At 44.2% G+C, this 13,333-nt stretch overlaps 1 protein-coding gene across 2 annotated transcripts in view; it reads right to left on the reverse strand.

Annotated features, from left to right (window-relative positions):
- Positions 1–9,785: 9,785 nt before the first annotated feature.
- Positions 9,786–13,333, reverse strand: part of AURKAIP1 (aurora kinase A interacting protein 1) — a 4,324-nt gene continuing 776 nt past the window's right edge. The window contains exons 2-4 of one of the 2 annotated variants that reach the window (XM_019511839.1): positions 12,195–12,268; positions 10,310–10,761; positions 9,786–9,945 (exon numbers count right to left, since the gene is read on the reverse strand). In XM_019511839.1, coding sequence (XP_019367384.1) covers positions 9,841–9,945; positions 10,310–10,761; positions 12,195–12,246 — 609 coding nt within the window. In that variant the 5' untranslated portion in view covers positions 12,247–12,268 and the 3' untranslated portion in view covers positions 9,786–9,840. Of the gene's footprint in view, positions 9,946–10,309; positions 10,762–12,194; positions 12,287–13,333 lie in introns of both variants that reach the window. The other variant, XM_019511838.1, reaches the window with a different exon arrangement.

Raw genomic sequence — 13,333 nt, forward strand, 5'->3', positions numbered from 1 at the left:
CAAGATGGAGACAGCTGTCCCAAGACACCCAGTGCAGTGAAGTAGGGGGAAAACTACCCTGCAAACTGCAGTGGAATATAGAGATGCCCAAGCTCACCTGCAGGGAGCAAGCTGAGATACAGGCACCATCTAGCCCCAGCTGTGTGGAGCTCTGTACAACTGAATGACCCTGTTTCACAGCAGATTTACAAAACTGTGCAGAATATGATGCTTTTACCTCCCCTACCCAGACTGCAATCGCTCCCCTGGCTTCCATTCCCTCTTTCCCAATTCCCTTTGCTCCTCCTGTTATTCAAAACCTTCCTTCTGCCTGTACCAGCAGCTGAATCTGTGCCCCAGGAGCTGAAAATGGAAAGCAGGTCCCTTCCAGAAGTCCTGCCCACAGGCAGGTGTGGGATAATTAAGGGAAGGAGCTTGTGCCCCATAAACCCCACTGGAGCTGACATAAGGTGCTCTTTGTCAGCACCAGAAGTGGGCTTAGGCCCAGCCCATGGCTGGAATTTGGGGCCAGAAACTGGAGTTTGCACAGTGGACAGGATAGAGCAATACAGACTGCTTCCTTGCTTTCTGCCTGACTTCACATGAACATAGCTGACTACCTCTCTGCTTCCTTTAGGCCAGACAAAGCACTGTTTTCCTTGTGCACATGCCCCGCACAGATAAGCCATCAGGTTTACTGTCCCAGACACATACCTACATTCCCTCTCCCTGGCCACACTTTATCATTAAAAATAACTCAACCTCTGCATGTTGTGGTCCTTAAGATTATCGTTTGCCATATTCTTTCTCTCCACGTCAGCAGAGACCCTTAGCCGTGTCTGTCCCCTGGTGGGAAACGGCTTCTTACTTCTCTAAAAGCAACAACAGCAACTAATTCACTTCCCAAAGGAATGAATAATATTGTCAGAAAGTAGGACATTTGGCTCCATCTACCCTAGGAGGAGCCCAAAGCAGATTGCCTTGCAGATGGCAGGCTGCTGGGAGCAAACTGGGTCATTCCCCTTCTCACAAAGCAGACTGCTCAAATCAGTCCGACCGCGGGAGTTCGGGGGAGGCTGACTATTCAAGCCACTGCGAGGAAGGCAGGGTAGAGGCTGGTATGCAGCAATGCCTTCTGGCCCATAGGGATGGCCAGGAAAGACAACACTGGGCCTCCTGGTTTCGGAGGGGAAGTTACCACTCTCTTGTCACATAGATTCGGCCCCTGGCGTGGTGATTCTGCTGCTGAGCAGGATCCCGCTGGCTCTCCCAGACCTGCGCTGTCTCTGCAGCGCTAGGAGGAGTGAAAACTCTTTGTCAGGAAAGGAAAAGGTTGTGACTCAAAGATGCCCAGGGGGTTGTTGAGTAAGATGGTGCCATTTACAGGCAGTCAGGCTGCTGACCATAACCACAGCTCAAGCCTTTTATTGTTCCTGCCTGTGGTAGGCTTTTTTCTCCAGTTGATCAGCCCTAAGTAATACCCCCCCCCCCACTAGCTTGGATTGCAGCTCAGCTGGAAGGATTCTGCCAAGCACTGTTAATCCACTTAAAAGTCTTAATATTTGCAAGAGATTTGTTTTAAGGGAGTTTACCTGGCCCTGTACCTCTCAGCATCCTTGGCCTAAGACCAATGTCATTCTACAACACGCCACCGCTTGCTGCTGCAGGCCTCGGCCAAGGGACTCCTGGAGGTGCTAAGTCCTTTCGAGTCTTGTTCATGCCCATAGCTGGTAAAGGGCTCAGCCCCACCACAGCTCCACAAGAATTATATAAGAAATGCCAAACTGGGTCAGACCACAGATCCATCTAGCCTCATATCACGTCTCTCACAGTGGCAGAGAGCGGGTACTGAGGGGAAGAACATGTATATATAAAAGGCCTATCCAGACTGATCTATCCCCTCTTCCCTTACAGCTTCCAACACTCAGAAGCCTACAAAGCTTTAATTTGAAGGTTGCACACCTAAGTATCATGGTGCATACCCACTGATGGACCCCTGCTCCAGGAATTTGTCCAATGCTCTTTTGAACCTGGTTAAATGATCAGCTTCCATGGCATCTCGTGGCAGCAATGAGTTCCCCAAGCTAATTACATGCTGTGTAACAAACACCATCCTTGTGTTTGCTGCCAACTCCCTGAGCACAACAGCTGCTTGGGCTTCATCGGGATACAGCCCAAACATTGCAATGTTGTTCTAATACACGAGTACCTAAGGAGGCAGAGATTCAGGGAAGAGGACCTAGGTCTAGGAGTCAGGAGAGTTCTGCCACTAAATGATATGTGGCTTTGATCAGTCCCTTCCCCATCATTATTTCTACTGTAACACCAGTTTGTATAGAAGGCCTGGGATTGTTTTAAATGAGCAAGCCCAGGGACCGATAACAATTTTAGCCACAGCAGCACAGAGCTCAGGGCAGGCTCTCCAACTGAGTATGTACGAGGGTCTTGGTGGGCTTGTAGCCCATGTGGATTTCCATGCTGCTGTGGCTACACTGAGTACTAGTGCCTGAGCTATCTGGTCTGCTGAAACCCCTGCTGATCAGAAGTCACTGAAATCCCTTATGTGTAAAATGGGCAGGACAAAACCCCCTTCTTAGAATGAGATCTGCAATGAAAGCACCGCTGAGGAAGACTGACAGACTTTAAACAAAAGCCTGGCTGGCCAGGTGGATTTTCACAGTCTGAAGTGAAATGGGACAGCAAAAGTAGACAGTACAAAATAAAAGTAAATACTGCCTTTTTAAAAAAAAAAAAAAAAAGGCTCTTGCACATAGCAGTCTAAAGGCTGTTGGCAACACGTGAGGCCCTTTAAGCCTGATTCTCAGCAGTCTTAAATTGGCACATCTGCACTGACCTGGAGACTACACTGATTTACCCCAGCTGAGGATTCAGCCCATACATTTTTAAAGTAGGAGGCCAGGTCTGCTTCCCCTGGCATAAATCGGTGTAATTCCCCTGAAGTTAATACCGAGTTGCACCAACTAAAGACTTGGCCCGCTGTATTAATTTGCTAGTGTCCCTATTAGCCCACATTCTAAAAGCCTGTATTGTTCCTGCCCAGGAACCATTGAGCAGTGTGCTCCTGGGTTTTTAACACTTCCAATAAGGAGCCAGCTCATTCACAGCAGGAGTGAAGTCTATTAGCTTTCTGAAAGGGGTGCTTTGTACACCAAATGCTCATAAAGGTTCCAGGGCATGCTGAAGCAAGGGGGTTGATGGGTTTGAGAGCATGTGCCCGTTCGTGGAAATTGTCTCGGAGCCCAAGCAACTCAAGGGAGGAAGGTAGGTCCTAAATACACACAAGGCAATGGGGCCTGGGGTGTGTAATGCTCAGCACAGGTGGAACCCCTTGGGCTGTAAAGGGAAGGAATTTGCATTGTAACATATCTGCCACCTGACCAAATGGCCTCCTTTGAACAGCACTCACAGGTGGCCAATACACCAGTGTGAAAAATCACTTCCCTGTATGTTTTCTTTCACGGCTGCATAAGGTGAAGTTTATCGGGCACCCCAGAGCCCATACCCAGCTCTTCAGACACGTGCCTGGAGTCACTGCCAGTATGCATAATGAAGGGCTGTTTCAGTGCATGCTATTTGGACGTGTGTTAACCTGACAAGGTTTCATTGTCTGAGCAGCAGCAGCATCAATTAGCAAGCAGTGAATTTCCTCCAGTCCTCTCCAAAGGCTTAGGATTAGGGAAGGATCTCCCAAAACTTCAACCATTCTGCAGCTTCTGGTTCTGAGCAGATTCAGTAGTACAGGCATCGTCTACAAGAGGCTGCTCTCCTACAGTTTGAGGAGTGGAGGCTCCTGAGGCTACAGCAAGAGGCTCCAGGAATCAGGGGTTCCCCTCTGGTTCTAGAACTGAGGGAGCAGTTCAGGAGCTAGGTCACAGGGGATACAAGGCTGGTCTGACAGTTCAGAATCCCCTGATGTATGAGCTAAAAGCAATTTAAAGTTGGCCCGAGGCAGGCAGCACTACAAATATTAATAAGAAGCCATTTTTTGGGAGACTTGCAGCCAACCGTTTGGATGCACAACTGAGACCTGGACATTTCTCAGACCCAATCCCCAAACCTCTGATGGTTACTCAGGCACTAACTGGGTCTATGCTAACCACAAAAGGCACCCAGCAGACATTCGTATCCTGCACTGTGCAACCCGTGTGACTATAGTGTGCTTTGCACATACGATAAGGAAGTAAAGCCAAATTACTGTCATGATTCATACAAACTGTAGATGTTTATGCCTTCCACCCAGCTCAATTTGATTCTCATTTCCTGGGGAATTTACTCCACACACAGTATTGCTTCTGGCTTCCTGTCCCATTTGTCATGGGATTGATCTTTCGGTATGGGTGTTGCCTTTATTAAAGCACACTTGAGTCTTCTTAGCATACCAGTATCACCAGCCGAGCCCTGTCAACAGAGCAGTTATTAGTAAATAGTGGGCGCGTACACATGCACATTCACTGCACAGTAACTAAAATTACTGCACAGCACGGGCATGCACCTATACATGCACACCCATACTGTGCAGTAAATATAGTGACTTACGCCGACTTGAACGTAAATTTGATACCTGCATCATGCAAGTATCAAATTTATACCCGATTAGTTACTGTGCAGTAACGCACGTGTAGACGCCTTAACACAGTGTGTGTAGACTGACTTGGGACTAACTTCAGTCCCTCCAAGTCAGTCCACATACAGCGCTAATGTGCTTTAATGCCTGCACATGTAGATGTCGGCCTAGCCCCGCTTACTGCACAGTAAATTTAAGCTGGCGTAAATGCACAGAGCCCACAGAGAACTGGGGGTCGCCAAAGGGCTTTTTTTACTGTGTTAAGCAGACCTGCTGGGAATAGGGCTAAGTGATACAGTAGTTAAAAAGCCAGTGGCAATGAGTCCAGTCTACAATAGCTCTATCACATCACCACACCATATATATGACAGGCCTGATCCTTTGCTGCACTCCAGTGAAGTCAGTGAAACTATGCTGGTGTACATCAGTTAAGATTCTGCCCAAATACTTGTGAAGTCTCCTGAGTTTCTTTGTTTGAATGAAACAGCTATTAGTTCACAAGCAGAAACCAACAGAAACCTCCTCCAAAACTAGATTTTGCAATCCAGTTTCTAAACCAGAACCATCTGGAAACATTTAAATCTGCACCTCATTACTACATCCGTAATAGCTGTATGAGAAACTCCTAAGTCATCTGAGCTTGCCCATCACCATTAAGAAAGGCCATTTTGGCCACAGGTCCGACTCAGGGCAACTATCTAAATCCTGGGAGAAGCCCATTTCAGCGAGTTCACTATATGTTGCTGAGACTGAAAAGTCAGAGATCCTTTAACATCTCTTTGATGACTTTCAACCTGAGATTTGAACTGCAGTTTCATTTCAGGTCTGGTAGCTATCTATGTAAGTGCATTGATCCAAATGACAAAACTACTGAGCTGAATGGGATGCAATGTTCTGCTCAAGAGCTCACTTAGTTTTCGCTCGGTATTCAAGCCAATACATAACCTGAGCACTGGATTGTGTGCATGTGTGTAATTGGTTTCACATTCTGCAGTTTTCTGAGACACAGCTGAGTCCCAGTTTCACACATCCATCACACTGTCTTCACCGGATATTTCCAGCCTCTGTAATACTTAACATGGATTCCTCTTGCAGGCTCCTGCTGTTGTTCAACCATTTCCTCTCAGAACAGAGAAACAATTGGGACATACAGGAGAAACCCTGAGGACCTCTTGCTCTGCCTGAGCCAAAGAATTTCCTTACATAGCTGCTGCCATAGCTACACAGATATGCATACATATAAAATGTGCACACACACATGCATGGGTGTGTATATATTTCTGGAATGGCAGCATAATAAAGGCTTCCTGAATTAAATATATATCCTAGTGCTCCCCCTAGAGAAAATAAAAGTTCTGTGTATTTGTGTCCATTTCTTCTCCCCTCGCAGCAGTGTCAGACTGATCGCAGTATATGAGGGACTGAAGAGTAGAAAATGGAATCTGACAGTGGAGAAAGCTAGAACGACCTGATTTTAATCATTGTAGATTACAGTCCATGAGAAAAAGAGACCCTATAGTATTTGCCACTGAAATAATGCAAGGCTCCTCAGCTGTGCTTTTAAGATGCGTGTGCTGAAAGGAATGTAAAATTTAATCAGGCAACCCAGTGAAAAAAAACACACCGCTAAGAACAGGGCGCACGTCTTGTCCCCAGTCCTTAATTATACAGTAACTTACTAGGGCTTATTTGTAAACACCTTTGTAAATCACATAGTACTTCCATACTCCTGTGGATTATGGTGTAATTAAGTTTAGTAGATGGAAAGGTAATGACTATGCATGCTGGATTGTAATTTGGAGGGTGAATGTAATCAGGCTTTTATTTAGCAGAGACACGGGATTCACCGCGGAGGTACCCTGACACAAACCAGTGATTGCCATGTAACAAAAGAGCACAGTTCTAGGAGAACACGAAGAGAAACCGCATGATGTCTGTGCTATGCAACTTCAAGACCTTGAGGATTCTCTCTCCAAGCAGCAGCCTTGCTGTTAAAGCAAGCAGGGAAGGACTGGCTTGTCAGATCAGGAGGCTGTTTTAATTCTGGTCGGTTAAGTCAAGGGAATCACACGCATCGCCTCTCCCACTCACTCTGTGAGCTAGAACACATGACTACTGAAAAAGCTTGAGTGCCATAAATTCCCATAATAACTACTGCTGGCACAAGGTAGCAACAACAGATACTGCTCTCCTCTCCTCACACAGACTAGAGAGCTTTGTACCCCACGCTCAGCAGATAGCAGATTACAGTGAGATCAGGACAGCCCATGAAGTGCTCCATCCAACCTGCAACAGTTCCTGAAATAATAAAGGGGGGCAATGGTTACAATATCTGTGGAGTTTTAATATGGCCAGCACGTTAAACAGGGAGAGCAGCAGAGCACGAACACATTAGTGGCACTAACATATTACCATTAAGCAGGCTAAGGCGAAAATCTGGGGTAGGTGGACTTCAACACTAGAACATCCTAATGATACAAGCAATAACTTTCTCAGCTGGTGGCCGGGATGGCACGTCCAAGCTTTTAGGGTAAAAGCAGGAACCCCAGGATTCAGTCTTCGCAGGCTGGCAGAAGCACAGAACGCTGCAGCGGCACAGAACTGCTACATGGTTAGTTACTGCCGTTTCTGGACGCGTTTTTGCCCCACGTAATTTTAAAGGCAACCTGCTGCAGCATCAACCAGCACCCCAGAAATGTGCGGATCAACGTTTTTTAAATTAGGAGGCTGTAAGATAGAGGACAAAGCCAACAGCCGAGGTAGCAGGAATGGGGAAAACAGCTGAAAGAAGGGATCTTCAACATGAATCTGAATGGAGGGGCAAAAAAATCAAGCACCTCACTCCACATAAGCTTAGTGCCTGCTTCAGAGAGGAGACGCGAGTGAGAAGAACGCTGGAGTGAGGCACCTTTGTGCTCTAAAAAGCACCAGCTCTTTAGAACCAGCTGGATGCATGCTGAATATTAAGCGCTCACCTGAAAGCCCAAATCAGCACTGCCTGTTGAGTTACCTGCAGCAACTTTTGAAGGCAGAGAGCTGGCACTTCCCTTGTTCGTTAGAATCCTGGGAGAATTGGCTGAAAAAAGTCCTGTCCGACCTGGTTAAAAATAACTGCAGACATAGCTCTCTTTAAGCAGGAGGAGGAGGGAGTTCCTTTTTAAAGCTCTGATCAAAAGCACCTACTACTACTAACATAGCTCGGAAAAGACAACTAGAGACGTGTTATTCATGCGTGCGCCTCAAGGGATTACCTCAGTTCAATACAGCTCTCAGATATCAATATTTCTGTCAAAGACTAGTGGTTTGTATACATACTTTTCCATAAAATTGAAGTGGAGTTTCTATAACTGCTAAGAAATTTCAGAGGGTCTTGGCTCTACTGCCATCTACTGACGAGCACATCCAGCAGATGGTCTTTCAGCGGTACAAGATGATATACCGGAAACCGCGACAGCATTACCGTACATTACCTAATCTGATGTGTTGTTCCTATCCTGGCCAGTGTCAGGATGGTCTAACTTTATTGTTCAGGCTGGTCTAACCTGGCTACAAGGTATAGCTTCCAAATACCCCTTGGCTCTTACAAATATAATCTTGCAATAGTGAATTCCACCAGCAGACCATGTATTCAAATTTCCTTTTGTTTCAATTTTTCTTACCTTTTGGTTTCATGAGGTATCTGTGTATTCCTGGATTACAAGAAAATAAAAGGATGTACTCAATTTGACTCCATTCCACTGTTATTTTATCCCTTTCTAGCACATCTACAAATTACAAAGGCTAAATCTTCTCTCTCTAGAGAATACTCATTCACATGTCTAAGTATTTATTGCCTGTCTCCTATGAGGCATCTCACTTCTTTGATGGAAGAAAATGAGGCACAGGGAAGAAAAGTGATTTGGCTCAGTATCACATGGAAAGTTAAAACTAGGAACTGAGGCCAGACATCCATTCCTCTGATGGAAATATCCATACAGATCTCTAATTGCTTCAACCATGCAAATCCGGCAGATGATATTAGGGGATCAGCAGGCAAAAGGAAACCTTAGCTGTTAATAAACCTTCAGCTCTGAACTTTGACTGGTGCACTTGGTATTGCTTGCTCCTAGAACAGCAATCAGCCTGAGGAAGTATTAACAAATACTCCTCAGAAGAATGTTTTTTTCCTCTTTGGGCTAAGACTTCTCCATGGGACACCTCTGCTTGAGGAAGCTGCACATCAAGCCTCAAGGTGACTTAAAAGCACTAAGTGTTGTGTAATTGTAGTTAATGAAACTTCCTTTCTGGCCCAAATTCCGCTACAGAATTAACACAATTCACAGGCTGTCCTTGAGTAATAAGCAGCAGGCCTCCTGCAGTGAGATGTGTAAGGGGAATAAAGTTTTAAACAGCATCTCCCAGGCTGAGATGGCCTATGTAGGTAAGAATCAGCCATAAAACTTAGAAATGAGAAAGAACTATTTAAAAACTCTACAGGCATTGCAGGACTGTTTTGCTGTGGCATATTTACTGGGGCTTTGTCCATCCTGTCTAGTTTCAAGTGGAGATTCCAGTTTCAGCTAGACACACTTCCACAACCTACAATCTCTTTTTTTTTTACTAAAAAGGAATTAAGTTAATAGAAGAAACTGAAAATAATGGTATCAGCTCCAGTTCCCTCTCCATTAACTCACAGGCCATTTTACCAGGTGGAGAAATAGTGGTCTGGTCATTGAGGTTATCACGTGGCCATGGACTCTTGTTAAGATGACACTCAGTTCAGGTTTCCACTCCCAGACTGTATGGATAAGTTTCTATCAGTCACAGAGAGAGGAAAGAGAAACAGTCAGCAACACACCTGTTTTGGAGCATCCCAGTCCCTCGTGCCTCCGACTGCAGCACTTCAGTTATGAGAAAAACTCTCAGCACTGGCAATTTCTGTGAGTTGTAAAGAGATTGGGAATAAAATGGTATTTGTTATTTACTTCCATCTCCCTCTTCATGTGGATTGGGCAGACGTCAGTGCAGGAAAAAGGGATCTGTTCTTGAGCCACTGAGCCTATTAATTGTTTTTTAACCTGGATCAGTTTTACCAACTTTTTTCTCCCTCCAAGATGGTCATTTTATTATTAAGTCAATAGCAAATACTACCTGGACTGCTATACTAGGAAATTTCTTACCAGGGCTTCAGATCTATCTCTAGCCTCAGCATCCAGAGAAATGCTAAGAGATGGTCCACATATTTTAAATAACCTTTAATTAAAATGAAATGTCAACACACATTACAAGCATTGCAATCACTTAGATTTTCTCATAAATAACTTGGGTGTCTGCCACTCCTCAGGAGGTTTTTTCAAACCGGCTCTTTTCCAGATGTGAGTCAAAGCTTGTTCAAACTTTATCTGAAATAGAAAAAGGGGGCAACTGTGAGACAGCTTGTAAGTGACACACACAGACAAAGACACTTCACTATATAAGTATCCTTAACAAACACCAGGTACTATCTCTGTGAAGGAAGCAACATATGCATCTAAGTTGCTTGTTCTGCTTCTCAAAATGCAGCTATTCTTATGGCAGAGCCTGGATTTGAAATGTAGATGTAGCTTTACCATTGTATTTTAGAAGTTTCCCACTGAGTGCTGCAGTTTTTCACAAGCCAGTTCTAGACAAAAAGGACCATGTATGTAAACTGGTAAAACAAGTGCAAGCCCATTTTTGGAAGCATATGCTTTTACTGATCTGCTGCTCTGTTTAACCCACTCTCACCTGACGTTTCTTTTTCCGATTTTCCAGTACTGCCCTCCACAAAACCTTTCTTCGCTTTCGCAGCTTCTTGTACTTGTGCTGGTTCATCTTCCGCCTGCGAATCTTCAACACGTTTCTACACTCGACCTTGTTACCACTGAGGTCTCCTCCCTCTTCCTCCACATCAGCCTCCACTTCAGATGTGGGGCAGTCATATTGCTGAGTCGGTTCATAGCCTATCTTTTTATGAACATTGATGACCTCCACTTTAGGGAAGGAGTATCTAACTGTCAGCCAGCTTTCTAAAGGACTGATAGACATTTTTCTAGGGACCAACATTTCTTCCAGTTCGGGGTCCAGTGCATGCCAACGGTGAGGCTGGCCTCCATTGTTATGAGAGGGCTGGGTGCTGTAGTTTGCAGACGCAGGACCAGAGCACAGAACAGAAGACACTGGCCTTGGCAAAAAGTGTCCTTTGAAAAACAAGAATTGTGTTTGAGTGTTAGAATGCTTAAAGGACATGAATAAGTAGTAAGTGCCCTCCCTTTCAAATTAATGAGTACTATAATTGGATGCCAAAAAGACTGCATACAAATAAAGTAAATTAGGTTGCAACCTCAATCATTTGGAAGTTAGGAAATGACAAATTTATGCTCGCCTGTGCAACTGTAATTCTGTACTTTGTACATCCATTCAGTCCCGGACACTAAATGAAACAGGGTACTATCAAAAAAACAGCACATGATCGCATCATTAAAGACTACCATAATGCATATATGCACCCAAGAGTGAAATTAAGGTTGTCTAGGGTGTCATAAATCTGATGACCCCTAATTTTTGAATACGTAACTTTATGACCTAAAAAAATTGATGTTTACAGGATTTTCCAGCTTTTTTTTAATGTAGGAAAAAAGTAAAACCAAATTATACTGTATACAGTTGTAATACCCAACATATAACGTGCTACTGGTAGGGTTTGAACCCTGAACCTTCAGTACGGTCTGTGGCAAAGACATCTATGTTTTAAGTTCAAGACTAACTGTATAAGCTTGCAGCAGCCAGAAGCTGTTATGTCAAGGGATATGTAGGCTGCTAGTGCTGGGTCGGGGGGGGGGAGGGGGCATGAGAGGAGCCCAGCATAAACCAATTGCTTCTTTCCTTTCTTTCCATGAAGCAAAAGCTCTTGCTGCCTGCAGTGTCCCTGCACAAGGAAAATGAGCTACTGGGGTCATGCATTAGGTCCAGCGAAGACTATGGGAGGAACTCAGGTTGAACTCCCTAGAGAGTCTGAGATGGGGATATGTTGGTGTGTTCAGTGGGACAGCCTGACCTATTCCAAACCTGTTGTATTATTGCAAGCATCATACTGGAATTATTGTAAATAGTTATTGAGCTTTCAATACTTAAAAATGCAATTATCTGTATTGCTATGTTCAGAAAGTATAACTCACTAAAGAAAGAAAGGGCTAAACTGTTTAATTACCCATGAAATGAACCCAGACAAAACTTAGAGTTTACCCTACCAAAGAGGAAGCTGATAAAAAGAAACTTTTGACGTGCAAGACAAAACTTCCTAATCAGCTACAATGCAACCAGTTAAAAATAATCTAAAAAATTTCTCCTTGAATGAAGCAGGCGGGGGTTAGAAAGACTGTGAACACTATTAAGCCATCCAGCTCCCAAATAAACAAGTCTCTGTAAAATCACATTAAAATATTCAGCAAGAAAACTTCACAATATTGTCAATATATGTTGGAAACTTAATAGTATGCCTAGACAACAGGATTAATGACCTGTTATTCTTCAGCATGAATGGCTCATTCCAGTGACTTGTAATGTTTTCTAGCAAAGCAAACTCTGGAAGTCTAATTACCCATGAAACCTTGACACTGCAATGCAGATTTACCTGTAAATCGCATAGCCTTTGCTAATTGAGAAGTCAGTCGTGATATCAACATATCTGTAACAGATTTGTTCACTCTGTCAGAGCCAAAACAACTGTCAAAATAAGAACATTCATTCAGTGAACCACAAAGAACTAGAAGGAACATTTTAATAGGCAACAAGAATCCTTTTAAAGTACAAAACACACACAACATGTTGTAAAGCCTGAAATACTATGAAATATTCCACCACTACAGAAGCCACACATCAGTGCTCTGCTGTACTGGAGTGAAAGACGGGGACTTAGAGTAATGTCACTGCACTGGGGAGGAGGGGGGAGGCATTAATGCAGCTTTTGATATGCATTGGTATTTATTTTCTATACAGGAAGGCTTAAGGATCTTTATCATCTGAGTTAAAGCTAGTTTATGCTTGGACAAAAGCTTTGATTCAGTGGAAGTTTTAGCTTTCACAAGCTCTTAAATAACAAAAACATTCCATTACTTTGTTTGTGTCATTTGTATTTATTTTTAAAAGAAAGGAAACTATTCTCCTGAAGTGGGTACATACTGGAACTGGCCACATAACTATTTTTCCTTGGGACTAGTTTCAGAAAACAAAATCTTCCCCCCGCTCCCCTTTTGATTGGGGGGGAGGGGAGGTGAATCTGTACGTGTGTATATGTACAGGCATGTATGTGCGCATGTGTATATGCTTGCATGTGCATGAATGCATGTATGTCTCTCTGTGCATGTGTGTGTGCGTGTGTTCCCTCCTGGAAACACCTGTCCTCACTGCAACAAGTCATGTGGATCTAGAATTGGGCTATGGAGCCACCTGAGGACTCACTATCTTTGGAAAACAATCTTACTCATTCACGAATGATCGCCCATCATCATGATGTGTGCACAAGTGCCTGCATGTGTATGTACGCACGTGTACGTGTGCATGCATGCATGTCTATGTACATACATGTGTGCATGTCAGCATGTGCGTATGCATGTCAGCATGTGCATGCAAATGTGTCTGTGCGTATGTATGAGTTTGTATGTGTGCATGCAGGAGACCCTCGCCATTTGTGGGGGATATGTTCTCGTACCCCCCGCAAATGGCAAAATCCACAAATAAGTCACTGTGTTCATGAATGCAGTGCCCCCAGCA

The sequence above is a fragment of the Gavialis gangeticus genome, unplaced genomic scaffold (assembly GCF_001723915.1).
Source record: "Gavialis gangeticus isolate Ggan-Ray unplaced genomic scaffold, GavGan_comp1, whole genome shotgun sequence".
Lineage (NCBI taxonomy): Eukaryota > Metazoa > Chordata > Crocodylia > Gavialidae > Gavialis > Gavialis gangeticus.